Here is a 21333-nt window from a genome sequence, read left to right on the forward strand (position 1 = left end):
CTTCAATATATCCACATACTTTTCCTTCCTCATGATGCCATCTATTTTGTGAAGTGTACCAGTCCCTCCTGCAGCAAAGCACCCCCACAGCATGATGCTGCCACACCTGTGCTTCACGGTTGGGATGGTGTTCTTCGGCTTGCAAGGATCCCCCTTTTTCCTCCAAACATAACGATGGTCATTATGGCCAAACAGTTCTATTTTTGTTTCATCAGACCAGAGGACATTTCTCCAAAAAGTACGATCTTTGTCCCCATGTGCAGTTGCAAACCATAGTCTGGCTTTTTTACGGCGGTTTTGGAGCAGTGGCTTCTTCCTTGCTGAGCGGCCTTTCAGGTTATGTCGATATAGGACTCGTTTTACTGTGGATATAGATACTTTTGTACCCATTTCCTCCAGCATCTTCACAAGGTCCTTTGCTGTTGTTCTGGGATTGATTTGCACTTTCCGCACCAAAGTACGTTCATCTCTAGGAGACAGAACACGTCTCCTTCCTGAGCGGTATGACGGCTGCGTGGTCCCATGGTGTTTATACTTGCGTACTATTGTTTGTACAGATGAACATGTTACCTTCAGGCGTTTGGAAATTGCTCCCAAGGATGAACCAGACTTGTGAAGGTCTACAATTATTTTTCTGAGATCTTGGCTGATTTCTTTAGATTTTCCCATGATGTCAAGCAAAGAGGCACTGAGTTTGAAGGTAGGCCTTGAAATACATCCACAGGTACACCTCCAATTGACTCAAATGATGTCAATTAGCCTATCAGAAGCTTCTAAAGCAATGACATCATTTTCTGGAATTTTCCAAGCTGTTTAAAGGCACAGTCAACTTAGTGTATGTAAACTTCTGACCCACTGGAATTGTGATACAGTGAATTATAAGTGAAATAATCTGTCTGTAAACAATTTTTGGAAAAATTACTTGTGTCATGCACAAAGTAGATGTCCTAACCGACTTGCCAAAACTATAGTTTGTTAACAAGAAATGTGTGGCGTGGTTGAAAAACAAGTTAATGACTCCAACCTAAGTGTATGTAAACTTCCGACTTCAACTGTACATGCCAGAGAAGTAGAGGAGGATGGTCCCCCTCAAAATATTGAGGAAAAGTTAAAAAATAACAATAATGTCATCCCAATAAAAGCATGTCATCCCATTGGCTTAGGCTATTTAAAAAGTTATTTTTCTCAAATTTATTTTTCACCCATCCTCCTCCAAAACGCTTTAAATCACTAACACAGCCGTCACTGATACAGTGCATGTTACGCAGCGACACAGGATTCAGACAGGCTCCATATCATACCTGATGTCCTCGTTCTGGTTGTGAGGTGGGGTGGGGAGCGCTGCTAAAATATCCACACTCTTCACCTCCTCAGTCACAGAATCTGCAGACAAATTATAGAGAGAGAGACAATCCACTAACATACTGTTCAGCTGCTCATCAAGTCGGATTGCACTCTACAAAATCCTTACATTGTTCCTATCCGGCTCGAAGGACCATGAAATTGCTGAGGGTTTTAGATTACACAATTCACTACCTGAATTTTGCGGCGGCTGTATAAAACCCTACAGACGTTCAGAAGTGAGACTAAGTGTGTCTTTATTTGAAAGAAAAAAAAAAACAATAAAAGCCTTGTCTTACCCATAGAGTCCTCTGTGGTCTCGGTCTCCTTCTGTCCCTCAGTCAGCTCCTCCACAGCTGTAGTCCCGTTGAGCAATTTGTGCTGCATCGCGGGGGGTGGTGTGGGGGGCAGGGAGGATGGGGGTGTCGGTGGATTACTGAGGTTACTCTGTTAGAATATACGGTTAGCAAAGGTTACACAGTGGACAGTGGGATCATTGAGAGCAATAAAAGTGCTTGTTGTCATATGCACATCTTGTTAAACTTAGGTGCTGGGCGAGCGAATATATACTGAACAAAAATATAAAACGCAACATGTGAAGTGTTGGTCCCATGTTTTATGAGCTGAAATAAAAGATCCCAGAAATGTTCCATTCGCACAAAAAGTGTATTTCTCTGAAATTTGGTACACAAATTTGTTTACATTCCCATTAGTGAGCATTTCTCCTTTGTCAAGATAATCCATCCACCTGACAGGTGTGAAATATCAAGAAGTTGATTAAACAGCATGATCATTACACAGGTGCATCTTGTGCTGCGGACAATAAAAGGCCACTCTAAAATGTGCAGTTTTGTCACACAACACAATACCACAGATGTCTCAAGTTTTGAGGGGGCGTGAAATTGGCATGTTGACTTCAGGAATGTCCACCAGAGCTGTTGCCAGAGAATTGAATGTTCATTTCTCTACCATAAGCCACCTCCAATATCATTTTAGAGAATTTGGCAGTACGTCCAACAGGCTCACAACCGCAGATCAAGTGTAACCACGCCAGCCCAGGACCTCCACTTCTGGCTTCTTCACCTGCGGGATCGTCTGAGACCAGCCACCCGGACAGCTGATGAAACGGAGGAGTATTTGTCTGTAATAAAGCCCTTTTGTGTGGAAAAAAACATTCTGATTGGCTGGGCCTAGCTCCCCAGTGGTTGGGCCTGGCTCCCAAGTGGGTGGGCCTATGCCCTCCCAGGCCCACCCATGGCTGTGCCCCTGCCCAGTCATGTGAAATCCATAGATTAGGGTCTAGTGAATTTATTTAAATTGACGGATTTCCTTACATGAACTGTAACTCAGTAAAATCGTTGAAATTGTTGCGTTTATATTTTCGTTCAGTATACACACTGTTACTCCTGCATCAAGAGCAATATGCAGCTGGAAATCTGGACCACAACTGTAAGTCCATGCTGGACACATCAGCTTGCTGCTCATACCTTGGTGAGCAGCTGAGAGTAGTAGTCTGGGATGTTGCCTAGTAACGCATTTCCAAAGGAGCCCTTGAGCAGGGCCTTGCCGTTGGCTGGGCTACTGCCGAAGGGGGCGAACAGGTCCAGACTGGCAGTGATGGAGGGCTCCATCAGGGGAAGGAGAGAAAGGCCCTGGAAGGAAAGAATGACAAAATTGTAACTTTTATTTTCACAACAACAAAACAAGCATGGGGAAAGCCACATTAAGTATTACTGTCAAAAGTGGCATCCTACAAAACATGCACTGTTTGAATAAAGTTATTTTTTATAGAGCGCTTTTCATAACACAATAATATTTTTAAAAAGAATACAGCATACACTAAAATCAATGGTTCATTCCAACCTTTCATTAAATTCAAGTGTTACACTACGTTTCAGTGAGAAAAGGTCTTACCTGTTTCAGATGTTTCATCAGGGCTTCAGTGCTCTTCCCAACCTCCTCTTTCTTCTTCTTACGGGACTGGGGCGCTCGTTCTCCAGTCTTGTTGGAGCGCTTTGCCTTAGCAACAGGAGCCCTCTTTGTGATGGACTGCAGATCCTGTGATGAGGACAAACAAAAGCAATGAAGCAAGGAATCCCATTTGAGTGGACTAGTACCATAAAGAAATACAATTTCTAAAACATTCTAAGGCCCTATTTGCACAGGACTCTTATTACTATAGAACGTCTTATGTAATGAATACCCCAGCATGTCTGTTTTTCCAGTTGACTATTCGGACAGGATTAGTTTTACCAAACTGCCCCGTCATTTTTAAATTTTTTCTCATTCAAAATGTACCGTTATGATGGAAGCCTGGAGGCTGTTCTAGACGTGAAGATATTTCAACTTGTCTAGGGATAGCCTAATATTGGCTTTCAGTTCAAAGAAAGTCAAAACGAACGGATTGCAAAAATCTCTGAAGCTGGAGACACTTATCTCCCTCACTAACTTTAAGCATCAGTTGTCAGAGCACCTTACCGATCACTGTACACAGTCCATCTGAAATTAGCCCACCCAACTACCTCATCCCTATATTGTTATTTATTTTGCTCTTTTGCACCCCAGTATCTCTATTTGCACATAATCTCTTGCACATCTAGCATTCCAGTGTTAATACTAATTGTAATTATTTTGCACTATAGCCTATTTATTGCCTTACCTCCATAACTTGTGTGGATCCCTGTAGCTCAGCTGGTAGAGCACGGCGCTTGTAACGCCAAGGTAGTGGGTTCGATCCCCGGGACCACCCATACACAAAAATGTATGCACGCACGACTGTAAGTCGCTTTGGATAAAAGCGTCTGCTAAATGGCATATTATATTATATTATACTTGCTACATACTGTATATATATATTTTCTGTTGTATTTTTTGACTTTATGTATTTTTTACCCCATATGTAACTCTGTGTTGTTGTTTTTAATCGCACTGCTTTGCTTTATCTTGGCCAGGTCGCAGTTGTAAATGAGAACTTGTTCTCAACTGGCTTACCTGGTTAAATAAAGGTGAAATAAATATATAAAATAAATAAAAAACAATCTCAATAAAAAACATGAACTGTATGCAGACATTTAATTAACTAACGTATTTGGCAATTTATCAATTCATTGGCACAATATCATCCGCTTCAACTTTTACAAGACAAGTACATCTGTAGGCATCCACAGCAGTTTGATTTAAGCATCAATCTTTTCCCATGTTCTTACCCAAACTGTGTGCAACACCTGTTCAACTCTAATATCCCTCAAAACACAGGTACGGGATTAGTAGTACCAGAGGACCTTGGAGTTTGACAAAATAAATAGGTTTTTGGGGCTGGAATAATAACGTCAATGTCAAGTAAAAATTACTGACATGGCATATTCTGACGGGACAAAAATTATAGATGTGGTCTTTTGTGCATGTAATTACATTACCCGACCTCCCCCTGTAAAACGAATCCTGTCCGAATAGGGCTTAAGTCTATTTCTATGACTAGCACCTACTAGCTTGCAACATGGAGAAGAAAAAAAAAATCTATAACGGACAGGATATATCCAACTCACCTCCATATTGCGTGGAGTCCCCTGTAGTTTCTGCTCTAGCATGGCCAGCTTGCTGTTGATGTGTCCATTGATCTCGTTGTGGATGCCTTCAGAGGGCCTCTGAGCTGCCAGCTGCAGATTTTTGGCCCTCAGGAGCTTCTGCAGTAGCTGTTGTCCTGTCTCAGTCCTGGGGACGTGGGCTCCAGGGTCCCCTCCTGGTCCAGGACCACTGTTACCAAACCCTCCAACCGGCTCCCCAGTCACCTCCCTCTTGATGGCCCCAGAGTGAGGACCACCACCTCCTTCCCTGTCACAGGTCAACTCTCTGGGCTCCTGTTTGATGTTCTGTAGGGTCATCTTATACAGAGTTCCCTCTCTGGAGCCTGGTGGAGGTTGAGGACCACCCTGGTTCACTAAGCCCTGTTGTGGATGCTGTTGGACCTGCGGTCCACTCTCACCCTTCTGAGGCGAAAGCCCATTCGGGGGGACTTGGCTCTGGGTTGTGTCGCCACTTTCGGCCTTAAGCCCAGGGTAGTCCAGGGGACTGTTCGTTGCTCCAGGTGACCTGAGAGGAGAGGGCTTGATCTGACTGTAAGGACTACCTTTCCCAGCTGCCACGTCGATTACAGACGGAGAGGCAATGTGGGTGGAGTGTGGCGTGCCTGGGGTAGCTGGGCTCATGCCTGCTTCCTGTTTCTGGACTGAGGATCCTGCAGGGGAGCCTGGGTGGGAGGGAGAGCCCTGGAAGTGTTTTTGAGTCATGTGGAGCTGTTGTTGTTGCATGACTTGGTTTGGGTTGGGTTGACGCATCCCCATCGCCTGTGCCATGGCGTGGCGTTGGGGGTCTCCTGGGGAGTTGGCCAGGGGCTGACGGGGAGACATGGGCCTGATGTGGTGGCCTTGGGGGGGCCCAGCACGTACCTGCCCCATGGGGGAGCGAGCCATGGGCACCTGGCCTCTCATCTGGTGTTGTTGGGCCTGTTGTTGCTGCATCATCTGCTGCTGCTGGACACTCAAGGCATACTGAGGCGAGGCTCCTGGCTGCTGCTGTTGGACTACAGGTCCCATGATCCCTTGCTGCTGCATCTGAGGGGTCACCACGCCCAGTGGTTGGCCGGGGCCCATCATCCCTGGTTGTTGCGGGGAACCCACTCCCACTGGTTTCCCCAGAGCTCCTCCATAGTGCATCTGCTGCTGCTGGGCCTCCAGACCTCCAGGCATTCTCTGGACCTGTCCCACCTGCTGCCCTGGTCCTGGGGGCCCCTGGGGTCTCATCTGCCCTGGCTGTCCCTGACCCACCTGGAGCCTCAGCATCTGGCCCTGTTGTTGTTGCTGCAGTTGGAGCTGGCGCTGTTGGATCATGGCCTGGATGTGCTGTATCTGCTGGTTGGGGGTGAGGTGTCGGAGCTGGGGGTTCTGGGCTATGATAGCCTGGATGTTGACTGGGTTGCATATCTGACCAGGTGGAACTCCAGGCCTCTGGCCAGGCATCATGACCTGCTGCTGGGCTCTCAGCATGCCCATCATGGCATGCTGCTTCTGCTGCTGGGCCTGCTGGGCCATGAGAGCCTGTTGCTGGGGGCTAGGGTGGCCTGGCATACCAGCGACAGGCTGAGGCTGACCAGGGTGGTTCTGTTGACCTATCACATTCTGCATCTGGCCCATACCGTCATGTTGTTGTTGTTGCGGTTGTTGTCCAATGGGGTCCTGTGCTTGCTGCATAAGATTCTGTTGTTGTAGTCGTTGCTGCTGTTGATGTTGGGCCATGTAACACATCTGCTGTCCTTCCTGCTTGACGGTGACCAAACCAGACTTTGAGGCATCAGCATTGAGGGAGCTCTGTCGCTGTAGAGAGAGTTGTTGCTGAAGCTGCTGTTGCTGCTGTGGTTGCTGCTGTTGTACTTGGGGATGCATGCCAGCCTGTTGGTAACCTGCTTGCTGTTGAAGTCCAGCTTGAGCATTTTGAGGAGGTTGTTGTTGTTGCTGTGATGCCGGTTGCTGTTGCTGCTGCTGGGCCATGTACTTCTGCTGTTGTCCCACTGCCGCCTGTTGCTCTCCAGCAGCCCCTGGTTGGGTCATCTGGCCCGGGATTGAAGGTCCAGGTCCACCCTGCTGTGGAGGGGTCCTAGAGATAGGGCTAAGGATGCCACCCTCCCCATGCTGCAGCCCCTCAGCTGGTTGAGGGGTGACCCGAGTGCTCCCCCCTGCTGAAGCGGGAGAAGACCCCATTTGACCTGGGGTGGCAGGTTGAGAGAGTCCTCCCTGGGAGTCTTGAGACTGGTTGGGTTGGCTGATGAAGCCCTGTGGTGTTGGTTGCCTGAGCTGTTGTTGTGCCAATTGCTGCTGCTGTAGCTTCAGTTGCTGCTGCTGCGCCAACATGCGCTGGGCCAGGATTTGTTGTTGAGGTGTGAGCTGGGCCTGGCCGGGTCCTCTGAGTCCATGGTGCTGAGGGGGTCCTCCTACTCCCTGCTCGCCCATCATGACCTGAGGCCTCTGTTGCTGCTGTATACCTGGCTGGGCCCCAGTCATGCCTAGAGGCTGGTTCATAGGCTGCCCTCCCATCAGGGTCTGCGGTGGCTGGGCCACAGCCTGGCCTGATACTGTAACCTGGGGCACCATGGCCTGGTTGGGCATCATTCCCTGTTGGAGGTTTGGTTGTTGACCCATCATAGGGTTACCCATGATGCCTGGCTGTGGTTGTGGCAACATACCTGGTTGGCCACCTGGATGTGGCATGGGCTGCTGGCCTTGCATCGTCGCCTGTTGTTGCTGCTGCTGTTGTAGTTTCTGGATCATCTGCATCCTGTGTTGTCTCTCCTGGATAAGTCTTGGGTCTGCTCCTTGGACTCCTCCTGGACCCTGGGGGAAGAATGCTGCGGGAGGACCACCAGGAGGACCAGGGGGTCTGACTCCCAGAGCTCCAAGGTGCTGGGGCTGGCCTCCTCCCAGGAACGGCTGCCCCTGAGGGGGCATTCGGACGGGCATCCCTCCCTGGGGCATGATTCCCTGGGGCATGATTCCTGGAGGTTGGCTCATCACGGGAGCTCCTTGCTGGCCCATCATCTGCCCAGGCATCTTGGAGAGTGTGTGGGGCACCTGGGTAGAGGGCCCTGGGGCCAGGAGACCAGAGCACTGCTGGTGCTGCTGCTGCTTGCTCCTGTACTCTGCAATCAGGTTGGTGTGTTCCTTCTGCTGCTTTCGCACCTGAAACACAACAAGAGATATGGGTTAACAGGTGCCTAGTACCATCTTAAGACTGGAAACACGAGGGTGGGTGGGGGTGTGGAGAGGGTAAGGATTTTCAGAGCATTTTCCCCACCTGGTCCAGCTGTTTCTGGATCTTGCTCTGCTCCTCAGTGACCAGTTTGAGTTTCTCTGCGTCAGCCTCGGCGAACTCGCGGCCTGCCTTCTTGGCAGTGCGCTGCTTGGCACACAGAGCCTTGCGGGACTTGCGCTGAGCTCCGATCTGCTCCTCCAGGAACTTGAGCTGCATCTGCAGCAGCTGCTGGGTGTGCAGGAGCCACTCCTCATACTGGTGTTGTTCCGCATCGTCTGGTAGTGAGAACAGGGGGTGATTAGTTGACCAATTCAAATCTGGTTGGCTTGTACTGGAATACATCAAATATGTTCAATGGCTGGGGGTACTCAAGGAGAGGTTTGGGAAACACTGGACTACATCAACTAACTGAAATACATTTAAGTATTATAAAGATGAGAAATTAGTAGAACTTACTGATGATCCCTTGTACAAACTGGGGAGGGTTGGGTCTTGATTGTGTTGGATCACTGCTTTCCCCTTCCTAAAAAGTTGTCAAAATACATAAATCAGCTAAACGAATCGAGTGATTGTGTTCTGAAGATCCCATAGCAATTGATCTGTGTTACAAAATAAATATTATGAACACATATTGTCCTGGTTATGTTTGGACAAGTGAGACACTGTACCTTAGATGGGCCAGACACGAGTTGACCCTGTGGGTCTCCTGTTCCTGAAGCTAGTCTCTGGGCCAACAGAGAGACCTGTTGCCTGTTGATGCCAGAGGGAACCCCCATTGGGTCCTGTGCCAACACTCTCTTGATGCCCTTCAGTGCCACCATCTTCGCCTTGACGATGGGATCCATGATGTCGTCCGTCACAAACTTGTCTAGATCTGTGAGCAAGCAGAAACACCAGGTCAAATATATGAAAGGAAAACGTCATGATTCAAACAAAGATTAATGATTCAAACAAAGATTAATGATTCAAGCAAGAGTCATGATTCAAGCAATCTCGAGAATTTATATTTATTTACCTTTATCAGGGAAGAAGTTATTAGCCAGAGCTGACTGTTTGACCATCTGTTGCTGCTGAGGGTTGAGTCCTGGATGAATACCTCCAGGTTGCCCCACCCTCATTATTCCTTGTTGCTGAGCCATGGCAGCCATGTGCTGCGGCGTCATCCCAGGTTGTCCCATGAGCCTTTGCTGCTGCAAAAGGTGTGGAGGGCGTGGCACCATACCTGGCTGTCCCATCATGCCCTGGGGTGGGGGGCGGTGGTGCTGGGGCAGCATGATATGTCCAGGACCCCCCTGGGGGTTGGGGTGGCCTCCCATGTGCCCTCCCATCACCCCCTGGTGGAGGGAGCTGAGCTGCTGCTGTTGCTGTTTCTGGAGCTCCTTCTTCTCGTGCTCCAGCAGGTCCTGGATCAGCAAGGGAAGCTCACTGGCTTCCAGGGAGCTCTCGACTTTGTCTAGATCCACGGCAGGGGAATGCTGTCCCCCTCCGTCAGGCAGCCCCAGGGGGTCCTCCCCCATGGAGGATAAGGAATCAGCCTGACCCGGCAGAGGGTATGGGAGCCCTCCTAAACGCACAGAGTTCAGTGAAGCACCCTGGTTCTCTGGTTGGGTGGTGGGTTTGTTTCTTTGAAGGAGCATGGAGACAGCATCTCCCATCTCATCCTTCACCACCACTTGGCCTGGCTCCAGCTTTATCCTGGAGGTGACGGTAGACTCCGAGGAGGAGGGATGGAGAGTTGTGGAGGAAATGGCGCCCCCTGTGTTTGGGGTTGGGTTTTGCTCCACTTTTGGTTTCTGTTCCACTTTGCTGTCCTGAGCCCCAGAGGTACCTGGAGTTTCACCCTCTGCTTCCACCAACCGCAACTGGTCCGAGAAAACATCCTTGGGGTCCCCTTGGTCCAGCTCGGGGTCCGTATAAGCCAGCAGGTCAAACTCGTCACTGTTGAGTAAGTCGTCTAGGTGCGGGTCCGTGGTTTCCAGGTTGTCAAGGTTACCCAGGTCGTCATCACCCTTATCAGGGTCTAGATCCAGAGCCAGGTCATCCTCATCTTCCACTCCTCCATCTCCGGGGGCATCCCCTAGCCCTTTTGGGGCAAACGGGTCCTCCAGGTCGTCAACACTAGGGTCATCTGGAGCTCCAGCCTGGGCCTCTGTGGAGGTCTGGGGAGGCTGGTGCTGCTGCCCAGAGTGAGAGCTGGGAGTGTTAGGGGTCTGAGGAGTACCTGTCTGGGATTGGAGATGGAGTTGTTGTTGTTGCTGCTGTGAGGGGCCAGTGCTCTGCTGGGGCAGTAATAGACCCATACTACCTCGCTGTAGCCCCAGCTGTGAGTCTCTGACCCCCTCTGTCTGAGAGTCCATACCCTGAGGCATCGGATGCTGAACAAACTGGCCGGGGGCCATTTCCTGCTGCTGGGGGATGTAGAGGCGCGGCCGTTGCTGGGGCCCTCGTTGGAGAATCTGGGTCCCCACGGGCAGCCTCTGGGAGTTGTGCCTCAGCTCAATGAACTGTGGTGGGGGTCCTCCGGGGTCCATCCCGGACTGCATGGGTTCCCCTCCAGGGCCAGGCACCAGGCCACGGGGGTTAGCCATACCCTGCTGCATGGCCTGTTGGATGTTGAGGGGAGCGTTGAGGTGCTGCCTGGGGCCCACACCCTCCATGCCAGGCTGAGGGAAGCGACGGGGACCTGGGCCCTGCTGCCACTGGCCAGGGAACTGAGGACGACCATACATGCCCTGGGGGTTGGGGGGCCCTGGTTGTCTACAAAAGAGAAATACAGACAAATGCAAAACATGTACCGCAAGCTAATGAGACAAAGTGTTGTGCACAAAGGTTATCTTTGCTGAAAACAACTCCTGATGGCATTCATTTCAATGTATAGCTATGTGTGCATTTAAGAAATAGACATAAAGAGAAGTAAGATGGAGGGAAGTGAAAGGAGAGGTTATTATTTTATTTTTTTAGCAGAGGTTTGAGTGCATACCTGAGCTGGTTGGGGTCCATCATAGCAGGGGTCCCTGGGGGTGGCGGACGGCCACCATCCATGGGACACACAGTAAGGGGCATCTTCCCTGCCAATGCTGCCTGGGCACCAGCAGCAGTGGCGGCACGGTCCTATAGGGACAAACAACAAGGACCTACAATTTAATTCAAACTTTATCAATCCCCTCAGGAGCAATTAAAATAAAATACTAAGGAACCGCTGAGAAGGGTTCAGTAGGGCAAACTGTAACAAAACTGTTCTTATTGGACAGGTAGTACACCTCCCAGTTTCACTCAGATTCAAAACATTTTTTGAACACGACCCAAGTTGATTTCAGACATGTTGGTTGACATATAATAGTGTACCTGTGGGTAGGGTGGTGGAGCACGGTGGGCTTTGTCTTGCTGATAGGCTGCCATGTCTCCTCCAGGCCAGCCAGGGGTGGCACTGCTGGTTGCGGCGGCCTCTTTCTCCTGCCGGATTGAGTTTCGCTGCATCTGCTGCCGAATCAAAAACTCCCTCAGTTTCTGTCGCTATCAGAGGAAAATAAGAAACACAGGTCAGAGGTCGTCAGGACGAAAAATTATAAATATTTATCTTTACAGTGAGGGAAGAAAGTATTTGATCCCCTGCTGATTTTGTACGTTTGCCCACTGACAAAGAAATTATCAGTCTATAATTTTAATGGTAGGTTTATTTGAACAGTGAGAGACAGAATAAAAACAAAAAAATCAAGAAAAACGCATATCAAAAATGTTATACATTGATTTGCATTTTAATGAGGGAAATAAGTATTTGACCCCCTCTCAATCAGAAAGATTTCTGGCTCCCAGGTGTCTTTTATACAGGTAACGATCTGAGATTAGGAGCACACTCTTAAAGGGAGTGCTCCTAATCTCAGCTTGTTACCTGTATAAAAGACACCTGTCCACAGAAGCAATCAATCAATCAGATTCCAAACTCTCCACCATGGCCAAGACCAAAGAGCTCTCCAAGGATGTCAGGGACAAGATTGTAGACCTACACAAGGCTGGAATGGGCTACAAAACCATCGCCAAGCAGCTTGGTGAGAAGGTGACAACAGTTGGTGCAATTATTCGCAAATGGAAGAAACACAAAAGAACTGTAAATCTCCCTCTGCCTGGGGCTCCATGCAAGATATCACCTCGTGGAGTTGCAATGATCATGAGAATGGTGAGGAATCAGCCCAGAACTACACAGGAGGATCTTGTCAATGATCTCAAGGCAGCTGGGACCATAGTCACCAAGAAAACAATTGGTAACACACTAAGCCGTGAAGGACTGAAATCCTGCAGCGCCCGCAAGGTCCCCCTGCTCAAGAAAGCACATATACAGGGCCGTCTGAAGTTTGCCAATGAACATCTGAATGATTCAGAGGAGAACTGGGTGAAATTGTTGTGGTCAGATGAGACCAAAATCGAGCTCTTTGGCATCAACTCAACTCGCTGTGTTTGGAGGAAGAGGAATGCTGCCTATGACCCCAAGAACACCATCCCCACCGTCAAACATGGAGGTGGAAACATTATGCTTTGGGGGTATTTTTCTGCTAAGGGGACAGGACAACTTCACCGCATCAAAGGGACGATGAACGGGGCCATGTACCGTCAAATCTTGGGTGAGAACCTCCTTCCCTCAGCCAGGGCATTGAAAATGGGTCGTGGATGGGTATTCCAGCATGGCAATGACCCAAAACACACGGCCAAGGCAACAAAGGAGTGGCTCAAGAAGAAGCACATTAAGGTCCTGGAGTGGCCTAGCCAGTCTCCAGACCTTAATCTCATAGAAAATCTGTGGAGGGAGCTGAAGGTTCGAGTTGCCAAACGTCAGCCTCGAAACCCTAATGACTTGGAGAAGATCTGCAAAGAGGAGTGGAACAAAATCCCTCCTGAGATGTGTGCAAACCTGGTGGCCAACTACAAGAAACGTCTGACCTCTGTGATTGCCAACAAGGTTTTTGCCACCAAGTACTAAGTCATGTTTTGCAGAGGGGTCAAATACTTATTTCCCTCATTAAAATGCAAATCAATTGAAAACATTTTTGACATGCGTTTACCTGGATATTTTTGTTGTTATTCTGTCTCTCACTGTTCAAATAAACCTACCATTAAAATTATAGACTGATAATTTCTTTGTCAGTGGGCAAACGTACAAAATCAGCAGGGGATCAAATACTTTTTTCCCTCACTGTAGATGTTGAAGGACTCAGAAGATTAGCCCTGTAGTCGAATAAAGGAGATCCTAATAAAAGCAAATAAAATTGAACATGTACCTGTCTGTGCTTCTCCAACTCAGAAGGGCTGAGGCCCAGTAGTGAAGGATCCTGAACCGCTGACATGTCGGGCATCTCCTGGGCACCGGGCATAGCCCCCGGGGGGTGAGGTGCATCTGGGGGGCAGGGGGCTATGGGGTCCTGCTGGGGGGGCATCCTGGAGTGGAAGTCAGCACCTATGGTCTGTTGTTGGAGTTGTTGTTGGAGTTGTTGTTGTTGCTGTTGATGAAGGAGTTGTTGTTGTTGCTGCTGCTGGGCCATCTGATAGGCTATGTTGGGGCCACGGCTGAACCCAGGCGGCCCAGAGGGTTTCCCAGAGAGAGGGTCCCCCACAGGGGTGGACGACGGGGGGAGTGAGGGAGGCTGGTTGGGGTGAGGTGAGCCTCTGTAGCTGGGTGTGCCCTCTGGAGCAGTGGAGGTGGGCCGGGGGGGCTTGTGCAGAGCAGTGAAGGGGTCCCTGGAATGGGGGCGCGAGGGGGGCCGGGAGTAAGGGTCAGGGGACTGGAAGCGGGAGGTGGAAGCCGGGGACTGGACAGAGAATGCGTCGTTGGAGGGGGCTCCAGGAGTGAGGGGGGAGAGGGAGCTGACCTGGGACTGGGGGCTGGAGGGGATCCTGGGGCAGGATTCCTGCTGAGCCTGGGGGTGCCTCTGCTGGGGGAGGGGGGAGCAGCTGTCCCCAGACTGGGGCCTGGGGGTGAGGGGAGGCTGGGCATAGGGGTCCTGGAACGGGGTGGAGGGGGACTGGCGGTAGACCTCAGAGGGGTGGTTGGGTGAGGCTCCGGGATGGGGTGAGGCTCCGGGATGGAGTAACACCCCACCCTCTCCTTGGTGCATCCGTGGCGTCATGGGAGCCTTAAACAAGCCATCCCCCGAGTCCAGCATTCCTGCAGGGGAGCCCGTGTTACTCAGGTCCTGGCGTCCCGTGGAGGAGGAGCGGGGAGAGGGTCCTCCGCTCACATCAGCCCTGTATTGCCCCTGTCCCATCCCAGAAGGCGAGGACACCTGGGAAGGGGAGGAACCGTATTCTGGACGCCCCATCCCCTGCTGCTGGCCGCGGAATGGGTCTCCATAGTGGGTGGTGTGGGGCGGGGAGAAGAGAGGAGAGTCCACGGGCCCTCCACCCCTGGACCGAGGGTTTTCTTGGGGGCCTAAGTGCTCCTGAGAGCCCTGCTGTGACTGGGGCAGGTGACCCTGGATCTGCTGTTGCTGCGGCCTGAAGAAGGGGTCGACCTGCTGAGCCCGCCGGGGATTCCCTGGCTGCATGTCAAAGGGGCCGAGGCTAGCCGGGTGTCCCTGAGGAGGGCCCTGTGGGCAGGGGTGTGGGTAACCTGAGGAAGAGGCCTGGCCCTGCATGGGGCTGGAGGCGGCCTGGTGGGAGGAGTATGGGGTGGAGGGATGGGGGGACTGGGGAGGCAGCTTGGCAAAGGGATCTGTCCGCATATCTGCCGATGCCGAGCCCGGGGTCTTGAGAGGACCGTCAGGGAAGAAGGTGGAAGAGGATCCCGAGTCGGGGTGGAAGGGGAACAGGCTCTCCGCCGAGCTGGGTTGGGAGGAGGTGGAGACGGAACCTGAGGGAGGGGGGATCTGGAGGTGTAGGTTGGGACGTTCACCTTTGACCCGAACACCACCACCTCCACCCCCTTCCGTCTTGATGGGCCGACACACCTGGCTCTCTGCCTGCTGTAGAATGAGAAGAAAAGAGACAGTTGGAGAGAAGCAATGAGACTGCATACAGTGACAATCTTATGCTTTGGGCTGGTTTCCTGAACCCAGATTAAGACTTCAAGTGGAATAAAAGCATTTTCATTGGAAATGTTTAAGTTCAGGAGTGGGCTTGATCTGGGTCAAGGAAGCTGGCCCTATGAATCAATGCTCTGGCCTAAACTCTCACCTTCTGTGCCTTGTTGATCCGCTGAGCCGCTCGATTGTCTTTGGCCTTTTGAAGAAAAGGAACCTTGTCAGCAGCTGAAATCTTCCTCCAGATCTTCATGATCTGTTTGCACCGACTGGACCAGTCTGTCATAGAGTGGAGAGGAGAGAGGATCACAACTTACATTATTTATATTCCAGTAATCTGAAGTCAAAACATTTGATGTTTGGTTCATTTTCAGAGATAACAAAAGTTTGTTTCATTAGGACTCTAGAAGCACCACCTCATTCACAGCAAAAAAAATACATGTCCTAAAAACTAGAATATTCCACTTTTTCATTGTCATTTTTTAAAACTATTATCTCCCTCCATCTATTCACCTGGGTAGTCCCGTCTGAGAGTGGGGAAGTTTGTGTTTGCGTAGAGTACAGGGGAGATGGTGGACATCTCTCCAAGCTCCTCATCCTTCTCCCAGCGCTGGAGGCTGCGCTGGTTATAGGACAGCCCGTCTCCATCTACCTCGGTGGGGGTAGGAGGAGTGGAGGGGGTGGCTGGGGTGGAGGGGTTGGCCCACGGGCTCTCCTCTCCCCCATCTGGACTGAACAGGCCACCCCTTTCCCGCATGTCAAAGAAGGGAGACTGAGAAAGTCCAGGGAAGGAGTCCATCATACCAGCGGAGGGCAGGGATCCTGAAAGAGATCAGCTTGTATGAGTGACATGACACGAACGTTTCCTGAACAACATAAAGGGTCCTTTACAACTATTGCTCCATATAGCATCACACAGTTCACCTTTTCTAGTCCTTTCTCTAAGTGAGATATCTAAGTTCAACATCCTACTCATTTCTACTTCCTCTAAGTGAGCTCTCTAGGCATGATAGTGTGAATGGGTATAGATTCCCCCTAGCAGCGCTCAGGCCTGTCCCACTACCTGTGAGAAGGCTCCTCTGTGGCAGACCGCTGCAGTTCATCTCCCCCTTGCCTCCCTCTAGGATGGGCCTCATGCTGCTCTGTAGGGACCCTCCTAGAGACACAACCTCTGATGACCCCAGGACCTTCCTGAAGAACTGCTCAGAGTCCTGACTCTCCATGCCCTGAGGAAGACCTGGGAGAGAGAAAAAAACAGGAGTGTAGGACAGCGGGCAAAAACATCCACCAAGACCAAACTGATAACATATGTCAAAACACAATTCCTTTAAGTTTCTCGAAAAAAAACTCCTGCACACTACGCTTGAAGTATCACTTTTATTAAATCGGCAACATTTCAGCATCACTGTGATCTCTTACCTTCATGCTTCTCAGTGTTGGAGCCTTGAGGGTCCGTTGAGCCCTGTTCTTTGACAGATGAAGACGACCCTGATCCCTCTATCTGAGCCTGTGATCCCTCACCCCCCTCCTGCTTCAGGTGCATCCCAGCCCCCATCGCTCGCTCCCGGACCTCAATTGCGTCAGGAGCGGTGGGTCGGGCCCCCTGTGCGTGAGGCAGTGGAGGCAGGAGGAGACCCATGGCCCCATGATGCCTCTGTCCTGGAGGAACCAGGAGAGCCTCCTTACTCCGGTCCATCAGTTGTTTACCAAAGAATGCCTCCTACACACACAGAGAGACAGAGAGAGACAGAGAGAATGATGATGTTAGCCAGTCCTACATGGAGTTGAATGGTCACTAGACACTCTGGGCTGGTTTCTCAGACAGATTAAGTCTAGCCTTGGACTAAGAAGCAACTTCAATGGATAATCTCAATTGAGCATGCTTTGTAGTCCATTAGGCTAAATTTGTGTCGGGGAAACTGGTCCTTTAGGTTGCCATATGAAGTGTTTAGAATAGCCCATGGTGAAAGGTGGTGAGCGAGAACGAACCTGCAGGTAAGCTGGGAACATGTCCTCCAGCTTACTCTTCTTCCTGCCTCGTCGTTTCTTGGCCTGCTCCCCCTCTCCCTCGGCTGGCTTAGTCTCCGGGGGGCCGTCTATAGGTGTGTCTGGGTGGGGCCCTGTCAACGAACACAACCCGGTGTCATTTCTGATGTTCAGAATCCCAATTTTGATAGCAGGAACTGAATTTTATTTTGGGTTACAAACAATGTTCCCTCTAAAATAAATTAGGCACTGAGCGAATTTCAGGTCTGCTGAGCACAAACTTGAAATTCTGTACAACTTCTAGCGCGCATTTACTGTGAACACTGAGGCTGTACCCACTTTAAGTTCCAGTTTTAACAGTGGCCAAGTAGGCTACTGTGGCTATTTGATCAAAAGCTCTTTACCTGACTCGCTTTTCGAAGATGTCTAGAAGTGTACACGTTTTGTGCTCTTGTAGGAAGCCATCACTCCCCTATTGCTTACTACAAATGATCTATAACTGGGCTAATAACTCACTAACTAGCAAAGGATATGAACAAAATGTGCACGTGGCTACATGCAGCTCTCACTTTGATCTCAAAACAAGCACATCTACTCATGACAGCTCATGCTGTAAACACAGTCCAGTTCAAAGTAAATGGCACAGATCCATATATGGTAATGGTCTATTTGCATTTAGGCCTACTGCAGCTCTGATTGTTCATGCCGCACCAATCTTTGTAGAGTACGGGCCTGAGTACTCCGCATCAATGCGATAGAATCCTACTCCGATGCGTTCTGCCTACAACAAAATCTCTTGCATAGTTTGTTTTGTTTCGGTATGTTGCATTGAAAGTGGCTAATATTGCGTTGATTCGATCACAATTGCCACTGTAAAAGGAAACATTGATAGTGTTAACAGGAAAAACTCTAGAACAGTGGTCACTAACCTTTTCTAAGTCAAGATCACTTTGAGTCAAAATGTAAGCAGAGATCTACCACTCAGATATCTTTTTTTACTTGACTTACAAAATTTAAGCCTACGCAACATTAACCAATTAAAAACAGTACTGTAGCAATTAGGTTTGTGCAATAAGCTATAGGCCCAATAAATTATCACTGCATATTAGCTTTGCTTGAATTGCCCTGCCAATTCATTGTTGTTCGGGACATTTGACTTGAATTATATTTCTAAATTTGAGGTAGGCTATATATATATATATATATATATATATATATATATATATATATATATATGATCACACCGTTAATAGATCCGTTTTATTATTTGTGAAGCACAGCTGAGTGAGCACACGTTTAAATAATTAGCTTTTTATTTTTAATTTTACTGGGCTGATGGTGCCTACATCTGATGGTCAGTCTCAGCGGAGGGAGAGCAGCAGACTGAGGGTCCACCTCTCAACATCCCTCCGCTCTCCCTTTCCTCCACTGACACTGACACAAAAGGGACACCGTCTTCCAGCTGATGGCGAAACTCGAGTCGCACCGCATCATTTCTGCCTCATGCAAAAATTCATGTTGTTACTCCGATGAACAGAGAAAGTGAATTATTCCTTGATATTAAAAAAGAACTAAGCCGCTAATAATAACAACATCAACTCAAGCCTATAGATACACTTTCCTACTCATTCATTACAGCTGCAGTGCTTGTTGTAGCGGTGAGTGGAAATAGGAAGAACATGCATTTTATGGCTTATAAAAGTGTTGAATAGAAAGTGTTGACAGTGCTTAGTAAGAGCTTAAACATGAACTCACTCATAAAAACAGCATCTCTTTTCTGTATTCGTTGACAGTCTTTCTAGTCATGGTTTTAAACGTTTTGAAATCTCACAGTATCAACTTTGCTGTTGCTTTCTTTTATGTCTGCTACGTAACTGCAGACACGGTCATGTGAGCCATCTGATTGGCCAGCGGTAGGCCTATAGTGCACTTGATTTGCTCTCTGGGCCCGCCGGGAAGGCAGGGTTTGTACCTTCAGACACATCAAATGGTTGAAAATGGCAACAGTTGGCCTATCTGGCGCGCAGGGCAGCTGAATCGGGTGCACCTCCTATCAACAGCCCGAGACAAAAAACTAAAAAAAATAGGAACACAAGGCTTTCTCGTTGGTTTTTTTACAGAAATATTTGCCGATCAACTAGGGAATGCCATCACGATCGACTGGTTGGTGACCACCGCTCTAGAAAGTTGAGTGAAGTTCAATCTCGTGCTTCTCTCTGTGGGCTGATATTTCTGCGTGGCAGTCACGGGGCTACTGCGCGCAGCTTAGAGGGAACATTGGTAACAAATAAATCATACATCCACACAATAAACATTTGAGTCCCGGAGGATGACACATTAAAGCACATGAATGAAAACAAAGGTGTATCATATTCCTTGACGAAATATCAAAGAATTTGACCTCTCTAACAGATAGTCAGAATATTTCAGTGTTTGACCACTATGATGGCAGCAGATGGCTTCTATAACTGTAACTTGCCTTCCTCTAGGGCTGGCTTCTCTCTTGTCTGTCTGTCTGTAGTAACAGTTCCGTCTCCAGCCAGATGAGACAGATGGGGGAACAGACCCTTCTTCATCCGAGTGTGACACTTTCTCTGACGCACCATGAAGCCACCGATCCCTGCAGGACATTTAAGTCAATTTAAAAACGTTGAATAGCACTTGAATGTGACCGTCATAGAGCAGTGACAAATGATATCCTCTCACTACAGGGGTCTGTTGGACAGACCTGAGCTCTAATAGTATCCCTTTTCTTTCTAATAGGTGGAGTGCCAGACCTGCACTTTCAGGACGTTTCATTAGTTCCATTGCACCAGGCAAACTCAAATCAAGCAAGGCTAAAGTATTTCAAAGAAAACAAATACTATTTTACCCAAGATGTCTAGTAAGACTTGACCTCTGACCTGGTCTGTAGGGTTTCCTCTTCCTCTTCTTGCCCTCGTCCGTCTCCTCCACACCTTTGAGGAGGCCTTCCTCCATGCCCTCAGCACCTCCCTCTGCTCCCAGCTCCCTGTCTGGGCTCCCTGAAGGCTCCTGTTTTACACCAGGAGCTCCTGGCTCACACTCCATGGACTCCCCACAGCCTTGAACAGATTGAGATATTAAAGGTCAATTCAGAGGAAGGGTAAGTCAGGGTGGGTAGTCAAATACATGCCTGATGTAGTGTATCCAAGCAGACCTGTTAAAGCAAGTAGACACAGTGGGTAGAAGTTGGTCAGTTCTGGGATCAGCTAGCTTACCAAACCAAATCCTACTCTTGTCCATTAGGGGGAAAAATACTAATCTGACCGTAGATTAGTATCAAAGGGCAACCGACTTCATCCTTCTCCTTTACAACCCTGTCACTTGGACAGTTAAATAGTGGAAACAGGAGAAAGAAATCTGAACACCCACCTTTTCCCTCATCCCGGTCTCCCTCTCCCTCCTTTAGCTCCATGCTGTCGGGTCCTCCGTCGCCACACAGCATGCCCAGGCGGGAGCGCCGCTGCCGTCTCTTGTGTAGGGGAGACATGGAAATGCTGCGCAGCAGGGACATGCCCGTCTCGGTCAGCCATACCCCCTCCAACCGGTAGAACTGAGGCTCTAGATGGGGAGGAAGCGTTTGGAGATTGAGTGATATGCAACTATACAAACAGTGAATGTGCTATGCCAAGTTGTCATTGCAAGTAAGATTTGCTGAATTACAAACTGAGGAGAGGCAAAAACGTACCTGGTTCTTTTATCTTCATGGCTGTCATGTACGTTGCATCCACTGTTACTGTAGACAGAGAAGCAGTGAGAAATACACAAGTCACTGAATGTTCACTTTTTCTATTCATACGTTATAAGTTAGACTTACCTATGGGTCTGGGGACGTAGGGAGTGCAAGAGGTGCAAGCAAAGCCCTCATCAGAGGCTTGCTCCACCTCGTCCTCAGTGTACAGACTCTCACACACAGCGTGTACCCATCTACATGGAGAGAGACAATGCAGGACAGATCTCTTATTCTGATTTTAAAAACTCACATGGTTTGAAACTTCTCAAGAACAGAGAACCACGTGTAGTAATCAATAACACCAGATCTACAGTAGAACGGGGGTCTCTCAAGGATCCGTCTTGGGTCCTCTAACCTTCCAGATATCTACTGTATGTGTGTGTATGTGTGTGTGTGTGTGTGTGTGTGTGTGTGTGTGTGTGTGTGTGTGTGTGTGTGTGTGTG

The 21333-nt window shown here is 49.3% G+C and overlaps 1 protein-coding gene across 1 annotated transcript in view; it reads right to left on the reverse strand.

The window, feature by feature from the left end:
• LOC121537893 (histone-lysine N-methyltransferase 2D) overlaps positions 1-21333 on the reverse strand; it is a 43017-nt gene that overhangs the window by 10685 nt on the left and 10999 nt on the right. Inside the window, exons 17-38 of the mRNA XM_045206812.1 lie at positions 20974-21083; positions 20845-20892; positions 20529-20717; positions 20039-20218; positions 19615-19755; positions 17139-17269; positions 16569-16869; positions 16213-16386; positions 15663-15971; positions 15304-15428; positions 13413-15092; positions 11488-11655; positions 11123-11253; positions 9158-10899; positions 8811-9016; positions 8599-8665; positions 8185-8417; positions 4887-8069; positions 3256-3399; positions 2829-2993; positions 1641-1788; positions 1302-1383 (exon numbers count right to left, since the gene is read on the reverse strand). Coding sequence (XP_045062747.1) covers positions 1302-1383; positions 1641-1788; positions 2829-2993; positions 3256-3399; positions 4887-8069; positions 8185-8417; positions 8599-8665; positions 8811-9016; positions 9158-10899; positions 11123-11253; positions 11488-11655; positions 13413-15092; positions 15304-15428; positions 15663-15971; positions 16213-16386; positions 16569-16869; positions 17139-17269; positions 19615-19755; positions 20039-20218; positions 20529-20717; positions 20845-20892; positions 20974-21083 — 9657 coding nt within the window. The remainder of the gene's footprint in view (positions 1-1301; positions 1384-1640; positions 1789-2828; positions 2994-3255; positions 3400-4886; positions 8070-8184; positions 8418-8598; positions 8666-8810; positions 9017-9157; positions 10900-11122; positions 11254-11487; positions 11656-13412; positions 15093-15303; positions 15429-15662; positions 15972-16212; positions 16387-16568; positions 16870-17138; positions 17270-19614; positions 19756-20038; positions 20219-20528; positions 20718-20844; positions 20893-20973; positions 21084-21333) is intronic.

The sequence above is a fragment of the Coregonus clupeaformis genome, chromosome 24, assembly GCF_020615455.1.
Source record: "Coregonus clupeaformis isolate EN_2021a chromosome 24, ASM2061545v1, whole genome shotgun sequence".
NCBI classification, from domain to species: Eukaryota; Metazoa; Chordata; class Actinopteri; order Salmoniformes; family Salmonidae; genus Coregonus; species Coregonus clupeaformis.